Below are 15,552 nucleotides of genomic sequence, written 5' to 3' on the forward strand. Positions count from 1 at the left end.
GAGTCCCATTTCAATGCCCAAATGCACACACACACACACACACACACACACACACACACACACACACACACACACACACACACACACACACACACACACAAGCGTGCAAATTTCTTCTCAATGACTTGACCCCGCCGTCTAGAGACTCAAGGAGGCAATGGCAGTGAATGGTTAAAGAGAGACAGAGACACACAGAGAGAGGGATGGAGTCAGAAAAGAAGAAACAGGAGAAGAAGAAATATCAGGAGAACAGGGTGCGTGAGAGAGAGCAAGAATGACAGAGACTGAAAGCAATTGGTAGATGTCTGGAAAAAGAGAATAGGACAGTGATGAGCAAGAAAGAAGAAAATTTTAGTGAGACTGACAGGGACGGGACAAAGAGCAGAGAAAGAGAGAGGGGGGTGAGAGAGGGAGAGATAAGTAGAAAGAGAGAGATGGTGGTTGTTAATGGGTCTAACCTACTTTCCGTCTGCTGCCTGAATAAGTCAGCACCGCTGTATTTCCCTGGCACACTGAATAATTCACACACACACACACACACACACACACACACACACACACACACGCACACACGGCAGTAAGGGCTGATTGGCAGAAAATGCGCTCTTCCGGCTGTTGGTGGGAAAAAAGGTTTGCGTGTGCGTGCGCGTGCACATTGTGTGTGGCCAGGAAGTGGGGGCGTCAAGTGCTAGTGGCAGATAGGCTGCATCCACGGTCACCTTTCAGTTCATACCTCAACACACACACACACACTCTCTAAAATAGGTCACATCTTACAATGCTCCCAGAATAATCCATCTCTTGCACTATGAGCCATACACAGAAAAGATGCACTGCAGCACTACACAGGCTCTGAAAGGGTTCGGCCTCAATGGCTCTCTCTCTCCTGGAAGGGCTGTCATAGTCATAGTCCTCTCTTTTCTACAAACCTCTCTCCACCTTTCTCTGTGACCTTTATTAAACTCGTCAATTCATCAAGTTTATCGCCATTTGCGTGAATTTCCACTCTAATCCTTTACCCCATCCGTCTTGCTCTCTCTTCTTCTTCCACTCTCTCCTTCTATCTCTAACAGGTAAACTCCCACGCTACATAGAAGATGGGTGAAGACGATGGGATATTTCATCTATGTGTAGGTTTTCAAAATTAATATAACAACAAGTGAATGAATTCAATGAATAATGTCATATGAATATGAATGAGTATGAATATGAATGTCACAACCAGGATTTTTCGCCAACACATTTATTGATATCTACGGAGATACATTCGTCTCTACAGCCTCACAACCAGCCACAAGGAGGTCAGTGTAGTTCAGGGTCAGCTGCAGAACAACGCCATCAAAGCAGGAGGCGATACGGTGTCCTGCTAAAGGACCCTTCAGTGGCGATTATACTCGGGTTCTCCAGAAGAAGGACAGTCATTCTAACCACTAGACCACCATGCTGGCCAATGAACAAGTCACTGTCACTTTTAGAAATAAAAATAGAATAGTTTACTCCTAGTCATCAAGTACTATCAGTGCGGAAATGGCATGATGATGATGAAGCGCCCCACCCTGGTCACCAACATGAGCCAGGGGTGTGTGTGTGTGTGTGTTTGAGACCATATCAGCCTTGAATCTTAAGAGAAACACGTTAAGATAACTAGCAGGCAAAAACACGACTTGCAAACACACACACACACACACACACACACACACACACACACACACACACACACACACACACACAGTGACGATTTAATGCACAGGTTTTCTTTGGCTGGAGCCCTGAATTTCAAAGGGCCTCTGGATGTCTATTAGAGTGTAACTTGTTCCCCAGGTCTGATTCCAATTCCATCCACTGCATAATTTTGCAAATTTTTAAAAAGTGGGCAAGGGGCTGCAGGGGGGCGGATGTGTAAGGAAGGAGTATTTGGGGAGATCCGCGAGAAGGGCCCGGTGAGCATCCAGAGTCGCCACTGCACACCACCGTAGTCCCCTCCACTGGCCCACCTTCCGGCACAGTGTCGGACACCGCCCCACGAAGACACCCCAACCGCCACAGCGCGGATGCACTGCAGACAGAAGGAGGGTTATTAGAGGCTGTTACCCCCCCACTTTTTTCTTTTTTTTTATTTCATGACATAAACAAGTCCCAACTGGTCGACTCTCAAGTCAGCATTGGTCTTGCAAGGATCGGGGCTGATTTAAAACAGTAGATGGCGAATCGAGCCAGTTTCAACCCATGAAATGCCGTTTTTTATAAATTTGGTAAGAAATGTCAACATTAACACCAGCATTGATGTGTTTCATCACCGTACAGTCATATCATTTCGTTTACAGCCCAAAAAGCTAGTGCAGCACCTGTTTGGGTGTAATACCCCCTCTGACCACAATCTGGGTGGCACTGTTCGTCCGGTCACCACAGGAAGAACATACTGTCTGCATATATGTATGTCTGTCCTTCGAGTTTCCTTCGAGTTTCTCAACAACTGCTCATCCAAACAACTTCACACTTGACACTGCACTTCCTTGCATCCTCAGCAATACACCAACCACGTGTGAAGTCGATCACATGAATGGTTGTCGAGAAAATTGAAGGACAGACAGACAGGCAGGCAGGAGACAGATTTCTTCCAATTTAGTTTGATAATAACAACAACAACAATAATAATAAAATCCTTTTAGGGGAGGGTTAATGTCATAAATCCTGTGTACTGATTGGCCAGTTTGTTGACACTGATTGGTCAGGTTGGTGTCACAGTGTTGCAACATTATGAGCGCTAGCATCCTCTTGATAAAAAAACCACAAAAAAAAAAAAAACATGGCGGAATTTTGGAGACACGAGAGTGGTGCTCAAAAGCGAAAGGCCCAAAAAGAAAAAGATAAGCAGGACCAGGAGTTATATAAATAAAAAAAAGAAAAGAAGTTATAACAGGATTTTGTTCCTTTGAAAAGGCTCAAAGCCACGAAGCGGTAGGTGTGAGTCGTGTGACTCAGCTACCCGACGAACCTCAGGGATTTTGCTGCTAAGAAAACCAGGCGTAGACACTTCTAAGGGTAAGTCAGTGTTTAATTTTAATGCTTATTATTACGGCATCCAGACTATTTATGCAGCTTGCGATGCATCTGGTGTGGTCTGTTGCATTGGCGGTAGTGTCTGTAGTTGCGCTGAACTTTTGAAGTGTGACATGTCATGCTGTTGGAGAGAGAGATGTTTGTAATCTTTGAAAGATGTGATGAAATACAAATGAAGTGAATTCGCGTACGTGCGTTTGTTGTGGTGAGGCGTGGCTTAGCAGTATCACTATGTGCAGAGGTAAGTCAGTTCGTTGTGGTGGCGGATATACGCTTGTGGGGAGCAGAAGGGGCCCACAGGCTTAGCCGAGCCCAGGGGCCTATGACAGGATTAAATCGCCCCTGCATGCACATGCACATGCGTGTGCGCACACACACCACAGAGTGTAAAGTTTGCTTTACCACTGAATAGCCGATGTAGGTCAGTGGGACGGAATGAGTGGGCAAAGGATCTTGGGGTAAGGGCGCCGATCTCTCCAGCTCTCTTTCTCACATCTCCCTTTCTCACATACATACACATACACAGCAAGGCGGAACAATTACCACACTGGAAATGTGTCTGTGTGTGTGTGTGCGTCGAGTAATTACTCATCATTCACTGGGGTAAAGCAAGAAGGGCTCTACTTAATCAGCCACCGGGCCCGTTTTTCTGTCAGTCGTCCCTGCTGGTCTCTCCGATCCCTTTTTAAATTCATCTGATGGACGGGTTTGAAATGCTGCTGCTGTGTCAGCTTTTTCCTCAGACTGCCATTTAGATTATGAATGTGACTCAACATAACACAACGGTTTATAATAATGGTTCAGAAATCCCCATCAGATGTGAACACTACCCCTTCATAAATACACACACATACACAAATTGGAAGAGAACACCGCTAACACTGGAAAGCCTGCTAAGCCAATCGCCAAGTCGCACACTTGAATGAAAAGTTGTATTTTTTGTGTGTGAGCATGTGTGTCGACATGTGCATGCACACATCTTTGTGTAGGTGGTAATTTGCAGGAAGCACCTGGACTGGACTGGGTGGGCCCGGTGTGACCAGCCAATCAAAACCAACATCACTTCTGGTTGCCTTCTTCCTGTGTCAACTAAAATCCCAGACGCACAACCATGTGCGTACCATGCATGCATGCAACCATGCATGTCCCTACACAGACGCTAGCAGGTAGATACAAACACAGGTGCACAAATAACAGTCCCTTTAAATAAGGAGGGGACTGCCTGTATATGTGTATGTGTGTGTATATATATATATATGTATGTATGTGTGTGTGCCATTCCAACAATGGAGAGAGCAAAGTAGTAATATGGGAGGGGGGCTGTAGATGGAGCAACGAGGAGAGAAATAAACAGACGAGGTGGAGAGCGTGTCCGAATTTCCTCCCAATAACACCACTGAAGGATGACAGACAGTAATACTGACTTATTACCCAGCCTTACCTACACATCTTGGACAGCAAAGTGGCTTTGTGGTGAGACCAACTCTCACCCACAGAACCGGGGGGGGGGGTTTAGGCTCCTCTAATGGAAAGTATCTGCCCTATGGAAAACTGCATCCCTGAGGGTATCATGTCTAATCGTTTTACTGTATGTCAGCTCTCTCTCCCCTACCTTTTGTCTCGTTCCAAACCAACACCACAAAACATGAGACGGGAAGACACGACAAGGGTTCGAAGAGCCCACTGAACAGCGCCGAGCGCTGCAAACTCCTGCATTTATTTCATCTCATTCGAATAAACTCCGCGTTTATCTGTGTGAATCCAGACGGTCGGGTGGGATTTCATGAGGGGAGGGAGTTTGATTTGGCCAGCAGGCGATAATGGCTGTGCATTTTTGGAAGAGTGAAAACCGATATGTGATTGGCCTGTTTCAGTTTGGTGACGGGAGATCACTCGTCTTCTCTCAATCTCGCCCCCATTTCATTGGATTTTTTTTTGTTTTGGGAATTTCCTCTCTTTTTTTCTCCCCAGTTGTATCTGGCCAATTATCTCACTCTTCCGAGCCATCCTGGTCACTGCTCCACCCCCTCTGCTGATCCGGGGAGGGCTGCAGACTACCACATGCTTCCTCCGATACATGTGGCGTTGCCGCTTCTTTTCACCTGACAGTGAAGAGTTTCACCAGGGGGACGTAGCACGTGGGAGGATCACGCTATTCCCCCCAGTTCCCCCTCCCCACTGAACAGGCGCCCTGACCGACCAGAGGAGGCGCTAGTGCAGCAACCAGGACACATACCCACATCCAGCTTCCCACCCGCAGACACGGCCAATTGTGTCTGTAGGGAAGCCCGATCAAGCCAGAGGTAATGTGGGGATTCAAACCAGTGATCCTAGTGTTGGTAGGTAACAGAATAGACCGTTACACCACCCGGACGCCCTTCATTGGACATTTTTGTTAGTGCGCACTCGTAAGTTACTGGGGGGAAAAAGCACTATGTGCCTTGAAGAGAAAAACATAATTATTAAAAAAATAAATAAATAAATTTGTGATTTTTCTAGAACATACTGTTAAACAGATGTAAATCAAGTTAATCTAAAAGAGGAAACAAGAATGAAGATTACATTAATAATTTCATGGGAACTATAATGGTGAGTGGAGCGTGGCAGCCATGCACCCAACTTATAACTTCCTGTGTGAATTCAAATTCATATGGGCACAACCGCGGCGGTCAGGAGCCGGCGTGCCCACAGGAAGCAGTCTTTACATACAGCACAATCTCCCTCATTTGCAATGAAAATGTGTGCCGTTGGCCTCCTACCTCGACAGTACTGGGAACTTGACACGTTATTAATAACTCTCTCAGCCAAGTTAGTGGGTATCTTTGCATGTGTTTTTATTATTCGTTGTAAAGTTTTCTTATACTTCTGTTTTTGCTTGACGCCTCCCTGTTGTCCTACTCTTTTATTACTCGCATCCATTTTCAAACTTGTCCTCATGCACATTTACACTACAAATACCCCTGAGATCTGGAAAACTACTAGAACAAGAATGACATCCCCCATTATTATCATATTTTTAGTACTAAATGCACCGAGTCTTACACAGTAGAGATGTTTAAACTTTGCCAGTCAGCCAGCACCAGTCTTCACCCAGCTTTCTAATAGTTCCCAACAAACAGCAGCGGCTGCGACCACAACCGGCCTCCACCAGGTGAAGGTTCAGCAACGCTAGCTACAAACAGAGCTGCCTGGCCAACACATGGGTAGGAGGCCAGAACACACGGTGACGGCAAGTGGTGAATGTGAGAGGAGGGCAGTAAACCAACCCGAAGTTATGTTCCTCTACCGGCCACGCTGGCGAGTAGACGGGCTTACCGGTACTTTATGAAACCTGACTACATATGTGGGACACAACACAACCTTCCAAGGGAAGATGCCTGGTCGGAGAAATTTTATCCTCATTTGGCTTTTGGTTGGCAGGGATTTCCCACCCTGGATCTAAGCCTACGGGAGGAAACAGATGTGAGACATGGAGAAATAATCCCCATCCCCTGGGACACAACTTCAGTGTGTTGTGTGTGTGTATGTGTGCGTGTGCACATTGAGTCCAACTGGTGAACTTATACTCACAGGCTGGCTGCTCCAACCTTCAGGCTACTGCCGCCATCCCAAAAAGTTTGTGTGTGTGTGTGTGTGTGTGTGTGTGTGTGTGTGTGTGTGTGTGTGTGTGTGTGTCCTTGTATAAATGTCTCTCTTTCTGCATATGCATCTTTGTGTGAAAGTATGTGCTTGTGCACGTATCGGGATTGTGCATGTATGTGTGAGTGTGTGACAATGCCTGTGCTTTGCTGTGAATGCCTACACGGCCTTATCTGAAGTTACACCGAGCATGTGTCATTATGGTAAAGGAGATGAGCCCTGCTGTGTCTCTACTTTCTCTGAGAGAGGAGCAGCGAGCAGTCGGCTCGCCACACTCAGCCAGACACGCACAGACACAGCATTACGGGATCATTTGCTGTGTGTCTGTGATCTTCATATACTGGTCAAGAACGCTCCTCGGTCTTGTCGGTAGGTTAGGCAGCCCTCCTTGTGCTCAAACACACGTGCATGTGCGTACACAGACAGCAGAAATATTTTTGTTCCTTCCCTCAGAAAGACTGGGCTTAGGGGCAACAGGCTGGATTTTGGATCAGGCTCTGGGTAGATGGATAGGAATGCGTATGTGTGAGCGTGTGTAGTGCATGTGTGTGTGGGTGGGTGGGTGGGGGGGCATGACAGGATTGTGACACCAGGGCAAAACGGAAACTCTAGTTACAGTAACTTGAGGCGGGCTTACAGTGGCTGCCACACATTTTAACACTCACACACCGGAATATGAACACATTCGCACAACACGTAAACAACTGCCCTGTGGACCCCCCCCCCCCACTCGGCTGCCTGGGACAGTTCCCCACTAGTTCTTTGCGTTGCCTTCAGAACGTCCTTACATAGGGGGACAAAGACTCTGTCCATGTAAAAGAGAGAATCTAATCAGCAACACAGACACACAGCCAACTCTCTGTCGGCCATGCCGGTACAACACATAAGCAGCAGTTGAGTAACCTGAGGGCTTTGCATCATTGGCCAATAACTTCTGTGAGTCTGTGTGTGTGTGTGTGTGTGTGTGTGTGTGTGTGTGTGTGTGTGTGTGTGTGTGTGTGTGTGTGCATGCACACATTCTTCAGCTTTTAGCACATGATTTGGAAGCCTTTGTGCCCTTGTATAAAACAACCCAACACACACGCACACACGCACACACAGAAGAGGAAGCCCCCCTGGGGACAGTGGAAATGTTTAGTATACCCCAACACACACACACACACACACACACACACACACACACACACACACACACACACACACACACACACACACACATTTTGGCATTTTCACTTCTCATTTTCATGCTTCCCCCCTGAGTGTTTTATGTCTACTAAGATAGGACACATGTTTAGTGTGTGTGTGTGTGTGTGTGTGTGTGTGTGTGTGTGTGTGTGTGTCTGCTCTGGATCTCTTTGAAGTGCTGCTTGAGAATAATCAGCTTGCAGAGGTGGGGCAGAAACATACAGGCGCGTGCACACCTCTGGGCACACTGCACACAGTTGCAGTCTAGACAGGGTTTAGACACAGGATATCAACTTCTGCGTGAGTGAGTGAGTGTGCGTGTGTGTGTGTGTGTGTGTGTGTGTGTGTGTGTTTGTGTGTGTGTGTCTGCATGTGAAAGAGTGTGTATGTGTTGTACATCAACAAGAATCCTGAAACTAAGATTTAGCAGGCCTATTGACAACCAAAGCAATAATGTAGCTACATAGTATGTGTGTGTGTGTGTGTGTGTGTGTGTGTGTGCGTGCATGGTTTTGTGTTTTTGCCCAAGTATTACGTGTGCACGTCATTCAGCTGAATGAAGTAATTTCCTTGGTTGTTGTTTTCCTATACAAATATAAATGCATCAATACGAGCCAAGCGCCGCTATTGATGAGCGTGTGTGTGTGCGTGTGTGTGTGCACATAAGGGAAGAGAAATATTTAGAGGGTGTATGAGTGAGTCACCAAGGGACTGTGGGTGAGTGAGAGACCATCTCAAGTTGTCCTGAATAAAAATCATGCCGTGTAATTAAAAGAGCAAGACGCGGTTCGAATTGGGGGTTTGTCTAACTTGAACAATTAGCACGCCCTCCGAAACCCACGACCACCCCCCTGCCCCCTGCCCCTGAGGAAATGGCATGGCGCTAATCCTGCTAAAGATAGAGGTTCGACTCACACTTTGACCATCCATACCAAAACGTCTGCACTCGTGGTACCATAACATACTCCGCCTACCAAGTGGCACATCTTTTTATGGCGTCGGGGCGACCTCGTGATTAATGAGGTCACCTCGTAAGTGAAAAGGGCTTGACTCATCACCCACCGCAGCCAGTGTCCATCCATCAACTGTTCTGCGTCCTACTGAGCGTCCTTGAGCAAGACATAGCACCTCTACCCCCGCTAAAGCCAAGTCATACGAGTACTGTCAAGACCAAAACACACTCTATTAAATGCTCCCAAAACATTCCCCGGAAGCAGAACCAAAATCACCTACGGGACGCAGCTCATAGCTGAACACATGCCGCTGTAAATCGTAATCCAGTACACGACACCATATGCTTGTGTAATGACAGAATCCTATACTAATCTGACTTTTCTGTTATCACATTACTACAACTATGCCTCAAAAGAGCATCCTAAACTGTGGGCCAGGACTCCAGAACCTACCAGATCAGGGGTTCCCGATATTTTTCATGCAGTGACCCGTGGAGATATTTTTTGGTCCGGGATCCAAAAAACGTTTTGTACAGTAAAATAAGCAATAAGTCCACACCGCCTATCAAAATGCAAGGTAACTGACAATCCTCTTAATATTGTTCATCAGCGCAGTATTCCCGTTTTCGGTTTTGAGTCACAGCCTACTTAGTAGACTACGTGGGCCCTACTACCAATGATCAAATGAAACAGACAAGGCGTGTCAGTATCATTTTAGTGATATCTGGAATCCAATTTAATCAGGGCATTGTTTAAATTGACTCAAAAAGTATGAAGACAAACGCTCCCTTTCCTTTTTTTTTGTATTCAAACTCTTTCTCCAAACAAAATGTGTTTATTGTGGATGTCCCGTGACCTCCTGCTGCAACCCGGGGTTGTTTTTTTTTGGTATTTATTTTGCCCTTTATTAGACAGTGACAGTGAAAGGCAGACAGGAAATGGGAGGGGGAGAGAGAGAGAGAGAGAGAGAGAGAGAGAGAGAGAGAGAGAGAGAGAGAGAGAGAGAGAGAGAGAGAGAGAGAGAGAGAGAGAGAGAGAGACAGGGGTATGACATGCAACAAAGGTTGCCAGCTGGAATTCAACCGACGACGGCGGCGACCATGCAGCCATGTGGTATGCACTGTAACTATCCGGCTATGGAGGCGCCCCATGGGTCACAACCCATACAGTAGTTTGAAAACTACTGTAGTAGACTATGGTTTATCATGTGTCTCCCTACTTGCAATGTTTTGGAGGTCCTGTTATTCCTTTATTAAGGGGGTCCATACTGTTCCTATGCAAACTGTTAGAACACCTCTTCACCCTTGACAAACACTTTTGTTTTTACTGATAAACAAGCGCAACCCACGATGAGTTATGGGCATGTTTCTCCTAGGCTCTTTACATGGCAGGAGTACTAGTATGTTTCAATGAGCCTGAGCCCCACAGCAAGACTAAATACCCTAAATTCAGATACCAGGGTGAAATAGTCTCAAACCCCCTCATAAAGGCCGTCAAATTGCTTTGGGTGAGTGTAGAACAAAGTGTATAATCTCTGACTCCCTTCCTACCGGGGGACTGTAATTATGTCCATAAAATGGAATCTATATATAGACAACAATAGACAGCTTAAATATGTGTTATGCCAGGGTGGCTCAGTAAGCAAAAGCTTACAACATATAGTCGCTTTTATACATCATATGCTTTAAATTAACACTAACAATAAGCAGCTTGCCAAATATATTTGCATGCCTGTGACTAAATACTCCTTGCCACTTTGGCAGACAGACGTGTTGTGCTCAAGGTTGCTTAAAAATAGTGTAGATGCTGAATAATTTAAGTGACTGGTAAAACCATGAATCCAATAGCCATCAGACAAAAAAAAAAAATTTCCTTGAAGCCTCTGGCTGTACATATGCAATACAGCTTACAATGACTCAATGGGCTTTGTCACCCTCCTTAAACGATGTGCTAGAATCCTCAAATCAATTCCATATTACAACTGTTATATGGCGCTGCACACGGTGAGGAGAGAAAACATGTGGATGGATATGAGATGGATTTGATAGAACACTATAACGTATGACCTGATCCTGGTTAGCCATCAGAGCATCCAAATGGACATAATTTTCTTTACTGTAAACGCTAGATACATTGCACTATGGGTGCTCTCCCAGAACTGAATAATGATAAAAAAGGAGTCTTGCACATTTCTCTCTAGCTAAGACCTCTTGAGTGAGACAGGAGAAGCAGATGTGATAAGAGTTTAGAAAGCCAAAGGTTGCCGATTTAAGTTCTTGCAACTGAAACAATATAGGATAGGTTGAGAAAGTGAACAGTAATTCCTCCATTATCCTGAACAAGTGGCATTAAGGCGCTAGTTAAGCAAGGCACTTATCCTCCAGCTACTGCACTGGAGCCCCACAGGTACACAGTAGATGATGTTTGTATTGGGCAGCTCCTAGACATGAATGTGTATAAATGAATCAACATGAAAGCGTTTTTTGTGGATACATACAAGTAAAAAGACCACAGTGCAGCTTACAACACATGCACAGTGGCCTTTCCAGCAATTTAGCCAACAGATTCTACTCAAGTGTGTAAAAGACGTCACCTAACCCAACCGATACCAAGTTGGTTAGACCATTCATATTTTGGAGGTCCCTGAGAGATACCCTTGTTTTAGAAATACGCTTTATATTTTTGGTGGCATGTCCCTTGAACACAAGCTCTGAAATGAATGGCCTTGTCAACAATCCCCATGTACAAAAACCTTTCTATTAAATAAATAATAATAATAACTCCACTGCACACCACTGCACATGAGGTCACATTAAACGAGTACTAGCTCCCTTCTCTGTTCATACGGCCTTTCCTCAGTCTAACGGCCCTGGTAGGGTCGGCTGGTCTTTGCGCAACATCCGCAATCTCCCCACTGCAACACGCGCTCGCACTACTGGGCCGTGTCATCACCTTTCGCACATACTCGCTTTGAATGAGAAACCGCTGGTTCTCCTTCAGGATAACTCTTAATAAAACACCTATTCGCCGAGAAGGCGGCCTGCCAAACACGCAACGTTCACTAACGACCGTCTATTTCCGAGGGACGACAAAGCTCAAGTTTTTTGTTGCAGCCAGAACTAAATGTTATGAAATAGGCCGAGAAAGAATGTTGCAAGCTCCAGCAAGCAGCCTATGTGAAGTAGGAAGGGAGTGTGCCTGTGCGCGTGCGCGCCCGTGCGTTGTGCCTGTGACTTGAGGCTACATAAGGAGAAAAGTTAACCGCTCTGCTGCGAGGCACAACCAATCCCCCTTTTAAACTCAAGGAAGCCAAATCACCAAATTATACAGCGTGCCGATTTAAACACGTCGCCGGAACACGCGGTGTTTTAAAAACCTAACGGCATGTGTAAAGCGCGGTTTGCCGACATGGCTTAACAAATCCAGCGTTAACGCAAGCTAGCTCTTAGCCGCTGGTTAGCATAACATCTGTGCCTTACCGGGGACACATGACGATATCTTGTTTATCAAAGGACTATGCAGATCATATGGTCCACTACCAACGCCGCCGCACCATTACGTCTAAAGTCAAGCGGGACAATAGTTATTTCCCAAGGATCATTCGTGATAAATCTGAAGCTTTGCTAGATGGTAAAACAGAGGAAACAACATTGGTAGCTTACATGGGGATGGGGAAAGCCATAATAAATAAGCAAACAACCCCGCTGTAGAAATACCATATGTCCCCCAGCCTAACTTTAGCTCAACGGCACAGCAAAAGCACGCTGCGGCTGTGTGTAATGGGTGCTGCTGTGAATGGGACCTGCGGTGGGCTTAACTAGACAGGACCGGGTCCTCTGTGCGCTGGAGGGACACAATGCTAGGCCGCAATACGAGCCTGGAAATGGGAGTAAAGAGAAAAGCGGAGGCATTGCAAAGTGGAGTGCCGCTATACCTCAGCCTCGCCTCGGGGGTTACTGGATAGGAAGCAGCGACGGCAGAATGGGAAGATCAGCACCCAAATTTAAAAAGTCTGGAGAGACATATAACAATTTCGAGAGGGAAATATGGAGACAGAGAGGGTGGGGGGGCCAGAAGGCGTGTGTGTTTGTCTGTGTGTGGGAGAGAGAGAGGGGGGGGTGTCATATGTTTTAGGAGGCTAATTCCGACCCACCATAAAGTCGCTCCCGAAGTTGTCCTCACCCCTCTCGTCCCCCTCTCGCATGGCGTTCACCCCTTGGATAAACTTTCTCAGGATGCTGGGTTGGTCCATCCTTCGGCCCCGTGTTTGTCCCGTGGCTTTCCCACGGTGCCTTTTCTTTAAAAAAAAAACACCCCTCAAGTGACAAGAGGAGAGCAAAATAAAGAAAAAAAATAAAAATGAAAGGGATATGAAGGGAAATAAATAAATAAATAAGCTTCACGGGTCCTCCCGGAGAATCATCGTTTCGACACCTTCTTCACCACCCCATGTTCTTTATGTTTATTTTCTCCTTCTTTCTTCTTCTGCGCTGCGTTATAAAGAGGAAAGGTTATTATCCCACGCCGGAGAGCGAGTTTTTCCTGTCTGCAAGTTTGTAAATGTGACCGATAGGTAGCGTAAACTGTAGACACTTTGTTCTTTCGTAGGTGGGATAAGAAAAGGGGAAAAAAAAGACAAAAACCCTTCTCTGGTCAATCTATCCACCCCTCCCTATGTCGCTCTCTCCCTCTCTCTCTCCCTCTCTCTCTCGCTCTCTCTCTCTAGGTTGCCACATTCACACACTCGTTATTCGCTACTGGGGAACATCCGGATTTGGGCGAAAGCCGCTGAGAAAAAGGACTTGCCCCTTCCACAATATCGCTCACTCTGATTGGATACATGCCGAGACAAAGTGGCTTGTGATTGGTTCACACTAACGCTGATCTCCCAGCGTAGCTACGTTATTGGACAAAAACTACTGTCTGTCATTTTGTCACCGTTCTTTGCCGTGATTGGTGGAATTATACTCAGCGACTGTACGGCAGCGTTCAAGCGTTGTGCTGACCGATATTATAAGGGAGGCTTTCACTACTGTCTGCGGTCACAGCAGGAAGATGTCAAAAAGGTGCCGTTTTCGGTTAGCGTGCAGGTTGAAAGAGGCAATATTTTAGGCCTCGATTGCACTAAAACACATGATTGATATAAGTTTGCAATATAGAATTATAAAAAGTAAAATTATACCGTATACGAATAGGGGTAGTGCACTCAGCACCGGGCAACATGATGGTCAGAATGAACATAAATGTTTAAAAGAACTGACGTATGTGACAAAGTGATTCTAGACTGAAGCAACCCTACAGTTGAGCCGAAATGAACTGTCCCAGAAGTTAACCTAGTTTCTACTTCAGGTCTGCCTACTCTGTTCTGTCGCAATGCTACAGGAGAAGAAACACACGATGTTAGATATTTTAGGAATCAATAAACACAGCTAGTACCAAGAGGCAAGTTATTAAACTCAATCAAGGCAATGGATACTAAGTTCTTATTTGCATTTGTCTTTGTGTGTATAATTGCCAAGGGGGGGGTATGTTTCCTTATCAACTCGTCACCCTAAACCACAGCACCCAAACCCTTACCTGTTTTCTGAACCATGTCAAATGTAGTTGACAAACACCAGATTCCTATTTGAAGTAATGTACAGGGGGAGAAGCTGCAGGTCATAGGAGTGTCACACATACACGCACACACTCTGGGAACTGCCCAGTGGGCATACAGCAGCTTCCTTCAGTCCATGAGCGGTTTCATTAAGGCAGTTTGGAGTTGAGTGCCCTGCTCAGGGGAACCCCAAAGGCAATTGGTGGAGGATGATAGTCTTGTTTTTCTCTGTCAAATAAAGAAACAGCGCCACCTGACACACACACACACACGCACAAGGTTTTGCAGTGCCGTAAGCAACCAGGCATGCATAGTCAGGCGACATTCTTGACCCAGGCAGAGGTCATTACATATGTACATATTCTCTCTCTCTCTCTCTCTCTCTCTCTAATACCTGATATTACTATATGCTGCATATACATTATGTATCATTTTTGTCTGTATGATATCTATCTATCTATCTATCTATCTATCTATCTATCTATCTATCTATCAATCTATCTATTTATCTATCTATCTCCATAAATAAATATCTGCCTAAATTATTGATAAATTAACGACAAATAATTTAATTAATTACTTAAAATTGATAGCAAAGGGTAAAAGCTTTTGAAAAGACAAACAAACAAAAAAAACACTAATGAGAGAAACATGCTGAAGCTTGTTTGAAGTCTGACATCATTGTGAAGTGGTTCAGGGATAATCCTATCATGCAGTCCACGCTGGATTAGAATCTGACCTGCTACATCACACACTCTTGGACAGATAAACAGACACAGGCCAAATGCATGATTTGACTGATAGATAGATAGATAGATAGATAGATAGATAGATAGATAGATAGATAGATAGATAGATAGATAGATAGATAGATAGATAGATAGATAGATAGATAGATAGATAGATGTGTATATGCATGCATTCATACGCATACATATTATTCAAAGTAGACATAGAAAGACACAAAGTGTGTGTGTGTGTGTGTGTGTGTGTGTGTGTAATGCATGTGAAAGAGTTTAACCAGGCCCCAGTGTAAAGAAACAGCACCCAGCCAGCAGATTAATAGGTCAGATATGTAATCTGGATTGAGATAACCAGGAATAGAATAAAATAGATTTA

At 45.3% G+C, this 15,552-nt stretch overlaps 1 protein-coding gene across 3 annotated transcripts in view; it reads right to left on the reverse strand.

Annotated features, from left to right (window-relative positions):
• The window catches only part of LOC130109302 (tyrosine-protein phosphatase non-receptor type 12-like), a 73,784-nt gene extending 60,280 nt beyond the window's left edge, over positions 1-13,504 (reverse strand). For all 3 annotated transcript variants that reach the window (XM_056276135.1, XM_056276136.1, XM_056276134.1), the window contains exon 1: positions 12,991-13,504. In XM_056276135.1, coding sequence (XP_056132110.1) covers positions 12,991-13,089 — 99 coding nt within the window. In that variant the 5' untranslated portion in view covers positions 13,090-13,504. The remainder of the gene's footprint in view (positions 1-12,990) is intronic.
• Between the last annotated feature and the right edge of the window lie 2,048 nt (positions 13,505-15,552).

This window comes from Lampris incognitus, chromosome 3 (assembly GCF_029633865.1).
Source record: "Lampris incognitus isolate fLamInc1 chromosome 3, fLamInc1.hap2, whole genome shotgun sequence".
NCBI classification, from domain to species: domain Eukaryota; kingdom Metazoa; phylum Chordata; class Actinopteri; order Lampriformes; family Lampridae; genus Lampris; species Lampris incognitus.